This window comes from Ranitomeya imitator, chromosome 2, assembly GCF_032444005.1.
Source record: "Ranitomeya imitator isolate aRanImi1 chromosome 2, aRanImi1.pri, whole genome shotgun sequence".
Lineage (NCBI taxonomy): Eukaryota > Metazoa > Chordata > Amphibia > Anura > Dendrobatidae > Ranitomeya > Ranitomeya imitator.
The window spans coordinates 670,310,942-670,330,980 of record NC_091283.1 but is presented as its reverse complement, the minus strand read 5'-3'; the positions used below and the strand labels follow the sequence as shown (position 1 = coordinate 670,330,980).

Sequence of the window (20,039 nt, the reverse complement as noted above, 5' to 3'; positions counted from 1 at the left end):
GTGGTTTACCCCCACATATGGGGTACCAGCATACTCAGGACAAACTGCGCAACAATTACTGGGGTCCAATTTCTCCTGTTACCCTTGTGAATCTAAAAAAATGCTTGCTAAAACATAATTTTTGAGGAAAGAAAAATGATTTTTTATTTTCACGGCTCTGCGTTGTAAACGTCTGTGAAGCACTTGGGGGTTCAAAGTGCTCACCACATATCTAGATAAGTTCCTTGGGGGGTCTAGTTTCTAAAATGGGGTCACTTGTGGGGGTTTCTACTGTTTAGGCACACCAGGGGCTCTGCAAACGCAACGTGACACCCGCAGACCATTCCATCAAAGTCTGCATTTCAAAAGTCACTACTTCCCTTCTGAGCCCCGACGTGTGCCCAAACAGTGGTTTACCCCCACATATGGGGTATCACCGTACTCAGGAGAAACTGGACAACAAATATTTGGGTCAAATTTCTCCTGTTACCCTTGGGAAAATTAAAAAATTCTGGGCTAAATAATTATTTTTGAGGAAAGAAAACGTATTTATTTTCACGGCTCTGCATTATAAACTTCTATGAAGCGCTTGGGGGTTCAAAGTGCTCACCACACATCTAGATAAGTTCCTTTCGGGGTCTAGTTTCCAAAATGGAGTCACTTGTGGGGGGTATCTACTGTTAAGCCACATCAGGGGCTCTGCAAACGCAACGTGACGCCCACAGAGCATTCCATCAAAGTCTGCATTTCAAAACGTCACTACTTCACTTCCGAGCCTCGGCATGTGCCCAAACAGTGGTTTACCCCCACATATGGGGTATCAGCGTACTCAGGAGAAACTGGACAACAACTTTTGGGGTCCAATTTCTTCTGTAACCCTTGGGAAAATAAAAAATTCTGGGCTAAATAATTATTTTTGAGGAAAGAAAATGTATTTATTATTTTCACGGCTCTGCATTATAAACTTCTATGAAGCACTTGGGGGTTCAAAGTGCTCACCACACATCTAGATAAGTTCCTTTGGGGGTCTAGTTTCCAAAATGGGGTCACTTGTGGGGGGTTTCTACTGTTAAGCCACATCAGGGGCTCTGCAAACGCAACGTGACGCCCAAAGAGCATTCCATCAAAGTCTGCATTTCAAAACGTCACTACTTCACTTCCGAGCCCCGGCATGTGCCCAAACAGTGATTTACCCCAACATATGGGGTATCAGCGTACTCAGGAGAAACTGGACAACAACTTTTGGGGTCAAATTTCTCCTGTTACCCTTGGGAAAATAAAAAATTGCAGGCTAAAAGATCATTTTTGAGAAAATAATTTTTTTTTTTATTTTCATGGCTCTGCGTTATAAACTTCTGTGAAGCACTTGGGGGTTCAAAGTCCTCACCACACATCTAGATTAGTTCCTTTGGGGGTCTAGTTTCCAAAATGGTGTCATTTCTGGGGGATCTCCAATGTTTAGGCACACAGGGGCTCTCCAAACGTGACATGGTGTCCGCTAATGATTGGAGCTAATTTTCCATTTAAAAAGCCAAATGGCGTGCCATCCCTTCCGAGCCCTGCCGTGCGCCCAAACAGTGGTTTACCCCCACATATGGGGTATCAGCGTACTCAGGACAAACTGGACAACAATATTTGGGGTCCAATTTCTCCTATTATCCTTGGCAAAATAGGAAATTCCAGGCTAAAAAATCATTTTTGAGGAAAGAAAAATTATTTTTTATTTTCATGGCTCTGCGTTATAAACTTCTGTGAAGCACCTGGGGGTTTAAAGTGCTCAATATGCATCTAGATAAGTTCCTTGGGGGGTCTAGTTTCCAAAATGGGGTCACTTGTGGGGGAGCTCCAATGTTTAGGCACACAGGGGCTCTCCAAACGCGACATGGTGTCCGCTAACAATTGGAGCTAATTTTCCATTCAAAATGTCAAATGGCGCGCCTTCCCTTCCGAGCCCTGCCGAGTGCCCAAACAGTGGTTTACCCCCACATATGAGGTATCGTCGTACTCGGGAGAAATTGCCCAACAAATTTTATGATCCATTTTATCCTACTGCCCATGTGAAAATGAAAAAATTGAGGCGAAAAGAATTTTTTTGTGAAAAAAAAGTACTTTTTCGTTTTTACAGATCTATTTGTGAAGCACTTGAGGGTTTAAAGTGCTCACTAGGCATCTAACTAAGTTCCTTGGGGGGTCTAGTTTCCAAAATGGGGTCACTTGTGGGGGAGCGCCAATGTTTAGGCACACAGGAGCTATCCAAACGCGACATGGTGTCCGCTAACAATGGAAATCATTTTTCATTCAAAAAGTCAAATGGTGCTCCTTCCCTTCCGAGCCTTACCATGTGCCCAAACAGTGGTTTACCCCCACATGTGAGGTATTGGTGTACTCAGGAGAAATTGCCCAACACATTTTAGGATCCATTTTATCCTGTTGCCCATGTGAAAATGAAAAAATTGAGGCTAAAAGAATTTTTTTGTGAAAAAAAAGTACTTTTTCATTTTTACGGATCAATTTGTGAAGCACCTGGGTGTTCAAAGTGCTCACTATGCATCTAGATAAGTTCCTTGGGGCATCTAGTTTCCAAAATGGGGTCACTTGTGGGGGAGCTCCAATTTTTAGGCAAACGGGGGCTCTCCAAACGGGACATGGTGTCCGCTAAAGAGTGGAGCCAATTTTTCATTCAAAAAGTCAAATGGCGCTCCTTCCCTTCCAAGCCCTGCCGTGCGCCCAAACAGTGGTTTATCCCCACATATGAGGTATCAGCGTACTCAGGACAAATTGGACAACAACTTTCGTGGTTCAGTTTCTCCTTTTACCATTGGGAAAATAAAAAAAATTGTTGCTAAAAGATAATTTTTGTGACTAAAAAGTTAAATGTTCATTTTTTCCTTCCATGTTGCTTCTGCTGCTGTGAAGCACCTGAAGGGTTAATAAACTTCTTGAATGTGGTTTTGTGCACCTTGAGGGGTGCAGTATTTAGAATGGTGTCACTTTTGGCTATTTTCAGCCATATAGACCCCTCAAACTGACTTCAAATGTGAGGTGGTCCCTAAAAAAAATGGTTTTGTAAATTTCGTTGTAAAAATGACAAATCGCTGGTCAAATTTTAACCCTTATAACTTCCTAACAAAAAAAAATTTTGTTTCCAAAATTGTGCTGATGTAAAGTAAACATGTGGGAAATGTTATTTATTAACTATTTTGTGTCACATATCTCTGGTTTAACAGAATAAAAATTCAAAATGTGAAAATTGCGAAATTTTCAAAATTTTCACCAAATTTCCGTTTTTATCACAAATAAACGCAGAATTTATTGACCTAAATTTACCACTAACATGAAGCCCAATATGTCACGAAAAAACAATCTCAGAACCGCTAGGATCCGTTGAAGCGTTCCTGAGTTATTACCTCATAAAGGGACACTGGTCAGAATTGCAAAAAACGGCAAGGTCTTTAAGGTCAAAATAGGCTGGGTCATGAAGGGGTTAAAAAATAGTGAGGAAAGAATGGTTGTAGATGACGAGGAAAAAGCTGACATATTAAACACCTTCTTCTCCACGGTATTCACGGTGGAAAATGAAATGCTAGGTGAAATCCCAAGAAACCATGAAACCCTATATTAAGGGTCACCAATCTAACCCAAGAAGAGGTGCGAAACCGGCTAAATAAGATTAAAATAGATAAATCTCCGGGTCCGGATGGCATACACCCACGAGTACTAAGAGAACTAAGTAATGTAATAGATAAACCATTATTTCTTATTTTTAGGGACTCTATAGCGACGGGGTCTGTTCCGCAGGACTGGCGCATAGCAAATGTGGTGCCAATATTCAAAAAGGGCTCTAAAAGTGAACCTGGAAATGATAGGCCAGTAAGTCTAACCTCTATTGTTGGTAAAATATTTGAAGGGTTTTCTGAGGGATGTTATGCTGGATTATCTCAATGAGAATAACTGTTTAACTCCATATCAGCATGGGTTTATGAGAAATCGCTCCTGTCAAACCAATCTAATCAGTTTTTATGAAGAGGTAAGCTATAGGCTAGACCACGGTGAGTCATTGGATGTGGTATATCTCGATTTTTCCAAAGCGTTTGATACCGTGCCGCACAAGAGGTTGGTACACAAAATGAGAATGCTTGGTCTGGGGGAAAATGTGTGTAAATGGGTTAGTAACTGGCTTAGTGATAGAAAGCAGAGGGTGGTTATAAATGCTATGGTCTCTAACTGGGTCGCTGTGACCAGTGGGGTACCGCAGGGGTCGGTATTGGGACCTGTTCTCTTCAACATATTCATTAATGATCTAGTAGAAGGTTTACACAGTGAAATATCGATATTTGCAGATGATACAAAACTAAGTAAAGCAGTTGATACAAGAGAAGATAGTATTCTGCTACAGATGGATCTGATTAAGTTGGAAACTTGGGCAGATGAGGTTTAACAATGATAAATGTAAGGTTATACACATGGGAAGAAGGAATCAATATCACCATTACACACTGAACGGGAAACCACTGGGTAAATCTGACAGGGAGAAGGACTTGGGGATCCTAGTTAATGATAAACTTACCTGGAGCAGCCAGTGCCAGGCAGCAGCTGCCAAGGCAAACAGGATCATGGGGTGCATTAAAAGAGGACTGGATACACATGATGAGAGCATTATACTGCCTCTGTACAAATCCCTAGTTAGACCGCACATGGAGTACTGTGTCCGGTTTTGGGCACCGGTGCTCAGGAAGGATATAATGGAACTAGAGAGAGTACAAAGGAGGGCAACAAAATTAATAAAGGGGATGGGAGAACTACAATACCTAGATAGATTACCGAAATTAGGATTATTTAGTCTAGAAAAAAGACGACTGAGGGGCGATCTAATAACCATGTATAAGTATATAAGGGGACAATACAAATATCTCGCTGAGGATCTGTTTATACCAAGGAAGGTGACGGGCACAAGGGGGCATTCTTTGCGTCTGGAGGAGAGAAGGTTTTTCCACCAACATAGAAGAGGATTCTTTACTGTTAGGGCAGTGAGAATCTGGAATTGCTTGCCTGAGGAGGTGGTGATGGCGAACTCAGTCGAGGGGTTCAAGAGAGGCCTGGATGTCTTCCTGGAGCAGAACAATATTGTATCATACAATTATTAGGTTCTGTAGAAGGACGTAAATCTGGGGATTTATTATGATGGAATATAGGCTGAACTGGATGGGCAAATGTCTTTTTTCGGCCTTACTACGTTACTTACATACTTCCCAAAGGCCATCTTCTCCAGTTCCCAGCAGAGTTCCAATGTGTTTCTGAACCACTTCACCACATTTCAGACTAGCTGGCTCACACAGCATATTAGACTTGCATGTTGACCAACAGTTACTTTCTCAGTTTGAGATCATTGATGCGAGTCTCCTAGGCTTCCGATAGCAAACTAACTACAGGTCCACACAGGGATCCCTGTGTGAGCCAGGAATGTTAAATTGTGGTTACACTGTACAGAACAGAATTAACATGGAATAGTAATTTTACACCTGTAATGGGTTGTTAATGTTCTCATCTGTCTACATTGTGTATAAGTCATTTCAGTGTAGCACACATATAATTTCTCCTATATAATGAAAAGTACATCGTGATTCACTAGCTACTGTACCTATAATTACTGTAACTTCAAAAAGAGATGATCTCTCGTACTGAAATTTGGTTTGTACGTACTTTGGTTATAAAAAACAACTGATGTTTTAAAGCAGGTGTTGAAAATGTCCTCCGTTCGCATCTAAGCACACCTGCATGCACCGTTTCATTTTGTTGAATGTATACCACTTGACATCAGAGCTTATAGCTTGAATCTCCTGCTGCAATGTTCGCGGCTTGTTACTGTATACCAGACCAGAATGGCCCCAAAGGAAAAAAATCTGGTAATAAATTATTTTCTCTTGATAGAGCCCTTAAAATTCCTGAACGACAGTGACTCTGTACCGGCGAACAGGACCTTTCTTGGTTGCTCGTTGACATGTGGAATATGACATGCCTGTCTCTTGGAAAAGCCTGTACAACGATTTAAGTGGAAATGCCAGAAGTTGCTGTTTCCCATCTTGGAATTTCAGAAGTCCTCCATCATGCCAATCCAGTTATGGTCCTGTAAGTTATGGCTCATTTATCAATGACAGAACACATGGTTTGGATGGCGGATATTGACCTCCAAACTTCATTAGAAACTCACTTTTGAACCTCTTTAAGGATTTAGTTTTCCAATAAGTTTTCACAATGAAAACATGCTCCTCCAAAGTGTATGTGTACATGGTTAACAAATGAAGAATACATTTTGCAGGAGTGAAATGCAAGCACCACACAAAGAAACGATGCGCAGAAAGGAGTTCTGCAAGTCTATATCGTAGCGGAGACAATGAACGGAGTGACAAGTCAGCGAGACCACATGAGGAAAAGATGTCTGTAGTCTCTGCTGATCATTGCATTCACACTTCTCATAAACCAAAGTATGTACAGCCTGATTTTCAGAACGAACAACAGTCTTTTATAAGTTGCATTAATCTTTTCTTGTAAAGTAGCAAGTGAATCACTCTGTAGTAGTAACACGTATTGCACATTATCCATCAGTGGCTCTTGCAATTTATAAACAAATACATGTAGGTTTCACCCCTTAACGACCGCCAAAACGCCTTTTAATGGCACTGTGAAAAAAGTGTATAGCGCCCCACAGAGTCGGATTTTCTCATGATTCGGGTTGGTTTTGACCGACCCCCGAGTTGCGATCGCCGATAATTAACCGTTTACCGGCGACCACAAAAAAAGCGTGATTTGCCATTTAATTTCTTTGTCCTCTGATGTAATCGCACATCAGATGACAGAGAAATAGAGTCCCTGATCCCCCCGATGCTCCTCGGCCCTCGAGCATCCCCCCATTGGTGCCATCTTCTTCCGGGAAGAAAATGGTGGGCACATGGGCAGTGCGCCAGATCTGCCGGCCGGCAACTGGCAGATCTCGAGGTCTCGGCTGCCAGGGGTAGCCGAGACCCCAAAGAACATGATTGGGGTCGTTTTTTACCGACCCGTTTTGAGATTGCTGTTACTAAATGTGTAACGGCGGCCGCAAAAAAAATGTGCCATTTAATTTCTCCCTCCTCTGATATGATCGCACATCAGAGGAGAGAGAAAGAGTCCACGATCCCCCCCAAACCTCTGATGTTCCTCCCTCCATGGCCCCCTGAAGTCTCACGTGCCTTCGGCTTCTTCTTCCAGTAGAAAATGGAAATTGGAGCTGAAGTAAATTGATTGTGAAAAAAAATTAAATGTTTATTTTTTTAAACATTCCAAAAATATCTGTGAAACACTTGAAGGGTTAATAAACTTCTTGAATGTGGTTTTGAGCACCTTGAGGGGTGCAGTTTTTAGAATGGTGTCACACTTGGTTATTTTCTATCATATAGACCCCTCAAAATGACTTCAAATGTAATGTGGTCTCTAAAAAAAAATGGTGTAGAAATGAGAAATTGCTGGTCAACTTTTAACCCTTATAACTTATAAAAAATTGTTTCCAAAATTGTGCTTATGTAAAGTAGACATGTGGAAAATGTTACTTATTAAGTATTTAGTGTGACATATCTCTGTGATTTAAGGGCATAAAAATTCAAAGTTGGAAAATTGGGACATTTTCTAAATTTTCGCCAAATTTCCATTTTTTTTTTTACAAATAAACGCAGGTAATATCAAATAAATTTTACCATTATCATGAAGTACAATTTGTCTGGAGAAAACATTGTCAGAATCACCGGGATCAGTTGAAGCATTCCAGAGTTATAACCTCATAAAGGGACTGTGGTCAGAATTGTAAAAATTGGCCCGGTCATTAACGTGCAAACCACCCTCGGGCTTAAGGGGTTAAAAAGATAATCAGAAAGGTCTTTGTACTGTCCCCTCATATATTTATACATTAAAATAAAATCACCCCTTAGTCTTCGTTTTTTTAAACTAAATAGCCCCAAGTGTAATAACCTATCTTGGTATTGCAGACCCCCCAGTCCTCTAATAACCTTGGTCGCTCTTCTCTGCACCCGCTCCAGTTCAGCTATGTCTTTCTTATACACCGGAGACCAAAACTGTACACAGTATTCTAAGTGTGGTCAAACTAGTGACTTGTATATAGGTAAAATTATGTTCTCCTCATGAGCATCTATGCCTTTTTTAATGCATCCCATTATTTTATTTGCCTTTGTAGCAGCTGCCTGACAATGGCCACTAAATGTGAGTTTGTCATCCACCCATACTCCCCAGGTCTTTTTCATTGACGGTTTTGCCCAGAGTTTTAGAATTAAGCACATAGTTATACATCTTATTACTTTTACCAAAGTACATGACCTTACATTTATCCCCATTAAAGCTCATTTGCCATTTATCAGCCCAAGCTTCTAGTTTACATAAATCATGCTGTAATATAAAATTGTCCTCCTCTGTATTGATTACCCTGCAGAGTTTAGTGTCATCTGCAAATATTGAAATTCTACTCTGAATGCCCCTTACAAGGTCATTAATATGTTAAAAAGAAGAGGACCCAATACTGACCCCTGAGGTACCCCACTGCTAACAGCTACCCAGTCCGAGTGTGCTCCATTAATAACCACCCTTTGTTTCCTATCCCTGAGCCAGTTCTTAACCCACTTACACATATTTTCCCCTAACCCCATTATTCTCATTTTATTTATCAACCTTTTGTGTGGCACCGTATCAAAAGCTTTTGAAAAGTCCATATACAGTATATTCCTCTTCATAGAAATTGATCAGATTTGTCTGACAGGAACGGTTCCTAGTAAACCCATGTTGATATTGGGTCATGAGGTTATTCCTCTTCAGATACTCCAGCATCCCATCCCATAGAATACCCTCCAGGATTTAACCCACAGTAGAGGTTAAGCTTACTGGCCTATAATTTCTGAGTTCAGTATTTGTCCCCTTTTTGAATATTGGCGCCACATTTGCTATACGCCAGTCCTGTGGTACAGACAATGTTATTAGGGAGTCTTTAAAGATTAAAAATAATAGTCTATCAATACTGTACTTAATTCCTGCAGTACTCGAGGGTGTATCCCATCCGGGCCCAGCGATGTGTCAATTTTAGTGATTTTTAGATGCCGCCGTACTTTCTACTGGGTTAAGCAGGTGACATTTAATGGGGAATTTTAGTTATCACTGATCATATTGTCTGCCATGGAATTTTCTTGTGTAAATACTGATGAAAAAGTCATTTAGCATATTGGCTTTTTCCTCATCCTCATCCACCATTTCACCCAGACTATTGTTATCATTATCAATTTTTAGTTTCTTACTATTTACGTAGTTAAAGAATATTTTGGGATAATTTTTACTCTTTCTGGCAATGAGTCTCTCGGTCTCAATTTTTGCTGCCTTAATTTGCTTTTTTACAGAGTTTATTTAATTTTCTGTATTTATTTAATGCCTCATCACAACCTACTTCCTTTAATTCTCTAAATGCTTTCTTTTTGTCCCTTATTGCGCCCCTTACAGCTCTATTTAGCCATATTGGTTTCCTCCTATTTCTAGTATGTTTATTCCCATACGGTATATACTGTGCACAGGTCCTATCCAGGATGCTAATAAACGTTTCCCATTTTCTTTGTGTATTTTTATGTCTCAGGATATTGTCCCAGTTAATTGCACCAAGATCATCTCTCATTCGTTGGAAATTTGCCCTCCTGAAGTTTAGAGTCCTTGCAACCCCTCTACTACACATCTTATTAAGGGATACATGAAAACTTATTATTTTGTGATCACTATTCCCCAAGTGACCCCCAACCCTTATATTTGATATGCGGTCTGGCCTGTTGGTTAATATTAGGTCTAGCAGTGCCCCCCTTCTTGTTGGGTCCTGAACCAGTTGTGAAAGGTAATTGACTCTCATAGTTGACAAAAACCGATTACCTTTGCTGGAACTGCAGGTTTCTGTTCCCCAATGTATTTCAGGGTAGTTGAAGTCCCCCATAATAATGACTTCTCCTTGAGTCGCAGCTTCACCTATTTGCTTTATGAAGACATACTCCGTTGCTTCCATTATTTTTGGAGACTTATAACAAACCCTTATCAGTAATTTATTATTTTTTCCCCCTCCCCTTATCGCCACCCAAAGGGACTCTACATTATCATTAGATTCACCTATATTATCACGCAGGATGGGTTTTAAGGATGATTTTACATATAGACACACACCTCCCCCTTGCTTATCCGTTCGGTCATTTCCGAACAGACTATAACCCTGCAAGTTAACAGCCCAGTCATGGCTCTCATCCAGCCAGGTTTCAGATATCCCCTCCATGTCATAATTATGCTCCAACAACATTAATTCTAATGCATCCATTTTGTTGGCTAGGCTTCTGGCATTAGTATACATGCACTTTATGTATCTCAATGTACCTCTATTCTTTCTTAAATTATTAATTGATCTAATCCCACCCCCCATGCCACCGCCACCCCCAACTTCCTTATTTGTGCCCAGGTTTCTATCTGCACTATCTTCCCCTCCTATAAAATGAATACCCTCTCCCCCAATCCCTAGTTTAAACACTCCTCCTACCTTCTAGCCATTCTCTCCCCCAGCACAGCTGCACCTTCCCCATTGAGGTGCAGCCCGTCCCTAGCGTATAACCTGTAGCCAACTGAGGAGTCAGCCCAGTTCTGCAGGAACCCAAACCCCTCCTTCCTACACCAATTCTTGAGCCACTTATTAACCTCCGTAATCTCCCGTTGCCTCTCTGGCATGGCACGTGCATGGCTTGCAGCCTAATTCCCTGAAATCGTTTTTAAGGACCTTCCACCTACCTCTAACTTTGTCATTTGTGCCAATGTGCACCATGACCGCTGGGTCCTCACCAGCCCCTCCCAGTAATCTGTCCACCCGATCAGCGATGTGTCGGACTCGAGCGCCAGGTAGGCAGCACACCGTTCAACGATCCTTGTCTTTGTGACAGATTGCCCTATCTGTTCCCCTAATAATTGAATCCCCCACTACCAGCACCTGTCTGGCCTGCCCTGCTCTCCTATTTCCCTCCTTACTGTAGCAGTCACTCCTCCAGCTTTCAGAGGACATGCCTGGCTGCAGCAGTGCTACCCCTGTACTGGCACCCCCCTCATCTGCCAACTTAGCAAACTTACTGGGGTGTTCCAGATCAGGCACTATTCTCCCTGGCACTCTTCCCTTTACCCGGCCTTCTAACGGTCACCCAGCTTGCTGCTCTCCACTGTCCTGCAGCTCCATCCTACCATATCCCCCTCATCTATCCCATTGAGCATCTGCTCAGTGAGCAGAAGACTCCTTTCCATATTGTCAATGGATCTCAGTGTTGCCAGCTGCACATTTAGATTCAGAATCTGGGCTTCCAAATACACAACATGCTCACATCTCGCACAGCAGTATGCACCCTTGACCGGCTGATCAAGAATTGCATACTTGTGGCAAGATGTGCACTGGATGGCATTAACAATAGTGGCGCACATTTCCTAATGGGGATTGCAACAGACAGAAAAGTTAAATAAAAGTTAAATAAAAAAATAGAAGGGTTACTAAATTTCTTGAATGTGGTTTTGAGCACCTTGAGGAGTGTAGTTTTTAGAATGGTGTCACATTTGGGTATTTTCTGTCATGTACAATGTGACTTTAAAGGGACTCTGTCACCTGAATTTGGCGGGACTGGTTTTGGGTCATATGGGCGAAGTTTTCGGGTGTTTGATTTACCCTTTCCTTACCCGCTGGCTGCATGCTGGCTGCAATATTGGATTGAAGTTCATTCTCTGTCCTCCATAGTACACGCCTGCGCAAGGCAAGATTGCCTTGTGCAGGCGTGTACTATGGAGGACAGAGAATGAACTTCAATCCAATATTGCAGCCAGCATGCAGCCAGCGGGTAAGGAAAGGGTGAATCAAACACCCGAAAACTCCGCCCATATGACCCAAAACCAGTCCCGCCAAATTCAGGTGACAGAGTCCCTTTAAATGTGAGATGGTCCCTAAAAAAACGGTTTTGTAAATTTTGTTGTAAAAATTAGAAATCCCTGGTCAACTTTTAACCCTTATAACTTCCGAACAAAAAAAATTAACTCCAAAATTGTGGTGATGAAAATTAGACTATTTGTGTGAAATATCTCTCTAGTTTAAGGGCATAAAAATTGAAAATTTGAAAATTGCTAAATTTTAAAAAATGTCGCCATATTTCAATTTTTTATTTATAAATTAAAGTAATATCGAAGAAATGTTTACACTAGCATGAAGTACAATATGTCACAAAAAAACAATCTCATAATCAGCAGGATCCGTTGAAGCGTTCCACAACTATAACTTCATAAAGTGACTGTGGTCAGAATTGTAAAAATTGGCTTGGTCATTAAATACCAAAATTGGCTAGTCACTAAGGGGTTAGAAAAAAAAATCTGCTAATGGGCAGCACCGTGGCGCAGTGGTTAGCACCGCAGCCTTGCAGCGCTGGAGTTCTGGGTTCAAATCCCACCAAGGACAACATCTGCAAAAGAGTTTGCATGTTCTCTCCGTGTTTGCATAGGTTTCCTCCGGGTTCTCAGATTTCCTCCCACAAAGACATACTGATAGGGAATTTAGATTGTGAGCCCCAACGGGGACAGCGATCATAATGTGTGCAAACTGTAAAGCGCTGCTGAATTAACATATTAACATAGCGCTATATAAAAATAAAGATTATTATCTGCCACACAATATACAGCATATAGCAAAAGACTCCTATAGGCAGTAATGTAGGTTTTCAGCAGAGTTCTTAGGCCTCTTTATAAGAAATGAAGCTTAGAAGTGAGAAATGATCACATAACATGTTTTCAAGTTGTATATTCAGTGCTGCTTTTGCCCTTAATTTTTTTAATGAAAATTATAAAAAAATGTTATTCTCACCTTTACATCCTATGTGAAAAGATTCCGAGGGAAAAAAACAAACAAATTCCAAATACATCCACCTTTGCAATCATTGTTTATCTAGTCTTGCAATGCATCTAAAATAAAAGCTTAGGCAACTTTGTCTCAGTTAAAGAATTATTTGCTACTGCCTTCTTCCATTTGTCCCCTACATTTTTTAAAAAAAGTTTGTAAGAGAACAAATGAAAAGGAGCATGACTGCAGGACAGCAGAGCTCAAGGTATCCATAGCTGCGGCACACAAAACAATATTGATGAATGAGGTTTGCTCAGCTTCCTAAAATGAGTAAAATTAGAAGAGCATATAAAAACGAGCAACTTCAAAAATCAACTTATTAAAAATCTCCATTCTCATACAACAAGCAGTATACAATAAAATTAAACATCACTCCATTCATAAGTTACAGCCACATCTGCATTCTCAGCAGGGGTCAGTCAGTCTATGCAAGGAGCAGACAGTTTATAACCTTTTTGCTATACACAATGTAAGCAGTGCTTTCAAGCTGGCTAGATTGCTGGATCTGGAGAGTTTCAAAGCCTCTTTGCTGTTTTGTCATGGAAGAGTCAAAGCTGTCACACTTTGAACCAGGGGCTCAACCATGACATTGACCCGAACAGTCAGTCATTCAGGAGTACACAGTCCCTCGGTAACAAGAAGATGGGGGGCAGTAGAGTGGTGCATTCCTGAACACTAGTTGCCTTCAAACTTTTAAGGATATTTGAAAACATTTTTCAATTTAGATGCATTGCAACAAGTTTTCAGAAAAAAAATGCAAAGGTGGACCTTCCCTTTAGGCACGTAGATAGGACAGTTGAGGCTGCACAATTAAAAAAGAAGCTGTATTCTTTTGTAAAATAAAGAGAAAAACGTAGAACCTTTTATTTAGAAAATCAGCTGTAGAACGAGTAATGCTGTAAGACATTGATAATTGATAATGCTTCAAGTCCAATGTTAGGCCAGTTTACTCCTATTAGAAAAGTAAGTTTTTGTAACTATTCTGGCAGGCATCACATATAGAAGTCATTGATAAAGACCTAGGAATGAGTCATCTGCATTGTTCAGAGGTAAAATCCTCAGCATGAACTCGGAATAGGTGAATGTCTTTGTAATGCAGCAATTTACGGTACAGACTTTCGTCCATACATGGTAACAGGTGTGAGACTTTCCTAATAAATCTCTTGCTTGCAAAATACACATGCCAAAAGATGTAATGTGCATATGGCCAAGCACCAGTGCTTGCTTTTAGTGCAGCTGTCTATAGAAAGCTGAACAGGTCAACAGGTTTCAGAACGCTGTCTCATTCAGCAGCCACATCAAATATGCCAAAGTTCATGTATCTTAACAGGGAAAAGAACATATATTGGAAGCTCAGATCAAACATCTACAAAAGCATGGGTGTGAGCATACCAAGTGGCAGCCAAGGAAGGCTTTAGGATTGCTCTCCAAAGATCTCGTGCTTGTTTGGGACACATCCATACAGCTTCTTCTTCAGGTCCAAAAGGCTGTATTGAACATTGCTGTATCTGACATTCATACTTTCTTGCCTCTAGTTTTGTGAGATTTGCTTGGAGCCTCTGTTAGACATGCATATTGCTGCATTACTGGCACTTCAGTAGATGAGGAATCCAAAAACATATTTGGGATATTATACCCAAAATAGATTTTGTTGTTTGCGGATATAGCTTGGAACTTCATGAGCTCAAGATATTCTGGTGTTAGCTTCATCTGTGGGAATAGTGCAACACAAGAAATTAACAGAAGCAGATAAAATAATGTAGAAATAGCTCTGTGAACGTCATCTAGTAGAGTGCACCATTTCACAGGTATTGTCAAATAAATGTGTGCATATGTGTGCTTAAGTAACTACCACACCGCAAATTATTACAACTGGAGACAAAAAGGATGGCCACTCTCAATAAGGTTGCCCCTTATGGTCTAAACAAATTTATTAGTTTCAAGTCTTTAATAATAATAATAAAAATAATTTTATTTATATAGCGCCAACACATTCCGCAGCGCTTTACAATTTATAGAGGGGACTTGTACAGACAATAGACAATACAGTATAACAGAAATCACAGTTGAAAATAGATACCAGGAGGAATGAGGGCCCTGCTCGCAAGCTTACAAACTATGAGGAAAAGGGGAGACACGAGAGGTGGATGGTAACAATTACTTTAGTTATTCGGACCAGCCATAGTGTAAGGCTCGGGTGTTCATTTAAAGCTGCATGAACCAGTTAACTGCCTAAGTATGTAGCAGCACAGACACAGAGGCTATTAACTTCATGAAGTGTATGAGAACATGAACCAAACCAGCTCTTTCTGTAAACCAGCTCTTTTTTGAATACGGTAGATAATTTTTAATTTATTCTATGTTATATCTTGCGCTATTTTAACCCTAGGGTTCATTTTATCTTTTCAAAAATGTTAATGTATGACGTTTACTGATGCTATTATACATTTCCATAGTTCTATTATTGCCTGCCACTATCCTCTAAGAGTATGTGCACATGTTGCGGATTTGGCCCTGCGGATCCGCAGCAGATTTCCATGAGTTGAACAGTACCATGTGTAACGGGGACTACCAAGCAGGGGTACCTCTTTCAGTACAACCCCGTGTTTCAGGAGGTCCACTCTGATTTGGCTGGAGTCTGAATGAAGGACGCTGGCTGGAATTGCTTGGTTACATGAGCGCATATAAAAGATCACTGCTTCTTCACGTATTTCCAGTCTGACAACACTTTACTCACAGGACACAGAATATATCACACAGATACAGAGGGCAGGCCAATAGAAAAGTAGCAGGCCAGACATACATTACAATAGCCGCAGGTGGCCGGAGGCTGCCAATATTTACTGTGGGAATTACAAAGGTGGGGGGTGGACAAAAGGGGAATATCGTGTCCCCTCTGCCCAGGGGCATGCATCTCACATGGAACCTATTATACATACATATAACTGCACAACATATTCTGTGGTAACACGTAACACTCATGTCCTCCAGTGAAGATCAGAGCTCACAGAGTGGACAGGAGACTGAAGTGAGTACATTTGCTACTGACTGGTGCATACGGCCCCAGCTTCCCCAGGAGCCCTCAGCTAGCGGCACACCACGCAGCTGCTATGGGGCCCGTGAGGAAGGGGGGGCCGCCTGTCGCAAGCACCAACTCCCCCGCCACCGCTTTGAACTTTACCGGTGTCTGCCGGTAAAGTTCAAAGCAAATGATGGAGGAGAGAGCGTCACCTGACGCTACCTCTCCCATCATTCCCCACTCTGCCACTGACACTGCGCGATGACGTCATTGCGCACTCGCTGTGTGTCAGGCAGTGCAGCGGCAGCCACAGACACCGGAGCAGGGAGGGAGCAGAGCGGCGCGGGAACGTTGAGAGGTGAGGATTGTTTTTTTTTGTAATTAACAGTGAGTACTGGATTATGGGGCCATTCTTGGGGGGAGGGGGGCTGTGCTGTATACTACATGTCTGTGCTATATACTACATGGGTGTGTTATATACTACCTGGGCTGTGCTATATATTATATGGGCTGTTATATGCTATGTGGGCTGTGCTGTATACTACATGTCTGTGCTATATACTACATGGCTGTTATATACTACGTGGGCTGTTATTTACTACATGGCTGTTCTATATACTACGTGGGCCGTGTTATATACTACGTGGGCTGTTATATGCTACGTGGGCTGTGCTATATACTACATGGCTGTTCTATAAACTACGTGAGCCGTGTTATATACTATGTGGCTGTGCTATATACTATATGGGCTGTTATATGCTATGTGTGCTGTGCTATATACTACATGGCTATTCTATATACTACGTGGGCTGTGTTATATAATATGTGGCTGTGCTAAAGACTATATGGGCTGTTATATGCTACGTGGCTTTGCTATATACTACGTGGGCTGTGTTATATACTACATGGCTGTGTTTATATGCGATCATGAATCGTGGTATGTGTTAAAGGGGGGGCCTGTTATGATTAGGTAATTCAGTACCGCAATGGACATAGAAGTCAGAGCACATACAGTGATCTGACAATAACCCAAAAACATAGAACGAGCTCTGAGACGTGGGAACTCTGCTGACCGCAATCCCTAATCCTCTCCAACCACACTAGAGGCAGCCGTGGATTGCGCCTAACGCTCCCTATGCAACTCGGCACAGCCTGAGAAATTAGCTAGCCTGAAGATAGAAAATAAGCCTACCTGCCTCAGAGAAATACCCCAAAGGAAAAGGCAGCCCCCCACATATAATGACTGTGAGTAAGATGAAAAGACAAACGTAGAGATGAAATAGATTTAGCAAAGTGAGGCCCGACTTTCTGAACAGAGCGAGGATAGGAAAGGTAACTTTGCGGTCAACACAAAACCCTACAAACAACCACGCAAAGGGGGCAAAAAGACCCTCCGTACCGACTAACGGCACGGAGGTACACCCTCTGCGTCCCAGAGCTTCCAGCAAGCAAGAAAAAACCAAATATGCAAGCTGGACAGAAAAAACAGCAAACAAAAATAACACAAGTGAAATTTAGCTATGCAGAGCAGAAGGCCACAGGAAACAAGTCCAATACTAGAACATTGACTGGAGGCCAGGATCAAAGCACTAGGTGGAGTTAAATAGAGCAGCACCTAACGACTTCACCACAACACCTGAGGAAGGAAACTCAGAAGCCACAGTACCACTTTCCTCCACCAACGGAAGCTCATAGAGAGAATCAGCCGAAGTACCACTTGTGACCACAGGAGGGAGCTCTGCCACAGAATTCACAACAGGGGCCCACAGACTCTTTCGCCCGGGGCCCTCAAAAACCTGGAGCCGGCCCTGCATGCATCTCACATGGAACCTATTATACATACATATAACTGCACAACATATTCTGGGTGCTGAGTAATTCCGTAACACCATGTAAACCTATGGAAAACCAAACCAGCAGTGCACATGCTTCGGAAAATTCTCAGCTGTTTATTTTCCTCAGCATGTCAATTCTTTGTGTGGATTCCGCAGCGTTTTACACCCATTCCATAATATGAATCTGCAGGTGTAAAAACGCAGGCGAAATCCTCACAAAATCTGCATAAAATCCGCAGGTAAAACGCACGGCGTTTTACCTGCGGATTCTCCAGAATCGTGTGGAAAAATCTGCAATGGAATCCGCAACATGTGCACATACCCTAAGATGTGGATCTTCTTCTGGAAAATTTGACCTGTTGCCCATACCTTTCTTCATGCAATTCATCTTATGGACTCATAATAAGAAAAAGCGGATGAAAATGGGATCTACAATACTGTTACAGTTATTATCAATATCTACCGTCATTCTATTTGTATTTTGTTCTTTTGCTTTGCAGCCTTACGTTTTATGTTATATTGTATTGTGCTCTTAAAATAGCAATTTCTGCTGGTGGTGTGCTCAGCCTAGAAATTGTGTTTAGTGGGGTAGAGCACTCAGTGTTAGTTAGGTTATTTTTCCTTACCGCCTATCCACCCAGACGCATTCGATCTGTGCGCCGTCCCGCACTGGTATATGACTGGACGTGCCGGTTGCTGTGGTGATCGGTGGGATGAGGTCACTTCCTCTTTCCGATTACGAGCGTTGCCACCTGCCTATGTCGGAACCGGAGGCGGGACATCAAGGTCACGTGCACAGATTGGTGGCGCTTACATCTAGGCATACAGCATTGATCGGTCACGCCTATACTCAAGCGCATAATAATGAGATCTGTTTGCACATGCATGCAGTATGTGGTTGCGGGGGATTTCCCTCTGCTGGCGCTGCCGGCTGGGTGGCCCTTGGCCACGTCAGTGCTGGGGAATCTCTGGCACCTGTTTTTTATTGTCTCTGATCACACCCACTATATAACTAACCCCTGTTTTAACTAAGCCATGTCTCCTGACGAAGCCTAGAGGGAGAAACATGCGTCAAGGTGCAAGCTGAGAGGGGAGTTGCGGTGTCCATCTGCCTTTTATACTTGGGAATTATGACTTCAGATATACTTATATCCATAATTGGGATCTAATCATTTGGGCAGTATATTCAGTCCCCTGATTAGGTTTCACCCCATCCCGACCTGTGACGCAGCGTATTCGTCATGAAAACCTGTGTTAATCTGACTTGTGACGCAGTGTATGAGTCATGGTCGGATCGCATTCCTGCAGGTCGGGTGAAAGGGTTACCTGAAATTTCACCCGACCTACAGGTACAGGAGGAGTTGTACTTGAGCCCAGGGGTGTGGCTTTACCACCCCATGGCTACGATCGCTCTGATTGGCTGTTGAAAATGAAACTGTCAATCAGAGCAAGCAAAATATTTCACCAATGAAACTTGGTGAAATATTACAATCCAGCCATGGCTGATGCTGCAATATCATTAGCCACGGCTAGAGGCCGCGATCTGCCCCCGCCACTGATTGATGGTGGTAATCTGCCATCAGTATTTCCTCCCCTCCGTCATGTCCTCCGCTGCCCTCCTCTCCCCTCCCCCCCCACGATCTCACCCCCTCCTCGTGGTCCGATCTCACCCCCCCCCCCCCCCCGTATCTACCGAGTTCTGGTGTCCCTCCCGGTGTCTGTCTGTCTTCTCCCATGGGCGTCGCCATCTTCAAAAATGGCAGGCGCATGCGCAGTGCAACCACGGAATCTGCCGGCCAGCAGATTCATTCGAGGTATATTTTGATCACTGTGATAGAACCTATCACAGTGATCAAAATAAAAAAAATAGTAAATAACTCCCCCTTTATCACACCTATAGGTAGGGAAAATAATAAAATAAAGAAAATATATTTAATTTTTTTATTTTATTTTTCCACTAGGGATAGGGTTAGAATTAGACTATATGCACCCGGTGCGGAATCACAGCAGTTTTCCATCACATTTACTGTACCATGTAAAGCAATAAAAAACCACATCCGCTGTGCCCATGGTGCGGAACATACAGTGCGAAAAAGATGCGTTGTATTTTCCGCAGCATGTCAATTCTTTGTGCGGATTCAGCAGCGTTTTACACCTGTTCTTCAATAGGAATCCGCAGGTGAAATCTGCACAAAAAACACTGGAAATCCGTGGTAAATCCGCAGGTAAAACGCAGTGTGTTTTA

At 42.2% G+C, this 20,039-nt stretch overlaps 1 protein-coding gene across 8 annotated transcripts in view; it reads right to left on the bottom strand.

Moving 5' to 3' along the window:
• ERLIN1 (ER lipid raft associated 1) overlaps nucleotides 1–20,039 on the bottom strand; it is a 265,288-nt gene that overhangs the window by 49,051 nt on the left and 196,198 nt on the right. For 6 of the 8 annotated variants that reach the window (XM_069753030.1, XM_069753032.1, XM_069753029.1 and 3 more), the window contains one exon: nucleotides 13,768–14,650. The exons of the other annotated variants lie outside the window; for them this stretch is intronic. In XM_069753030.1, coding sequence (XP_069609131.1) covers nucleotides 14,456–14,650 — 195 coding nt within the window. In that variant the 3' untranslated portion in view covers nucleotides 13,768–14,455. Of the gene's footprint in view, nucleotides 1–13,767; nucleotides 14,651–20,039 lie in introns of those variants that run through there. 8 annotated transcript variants of the gene reach the window in all.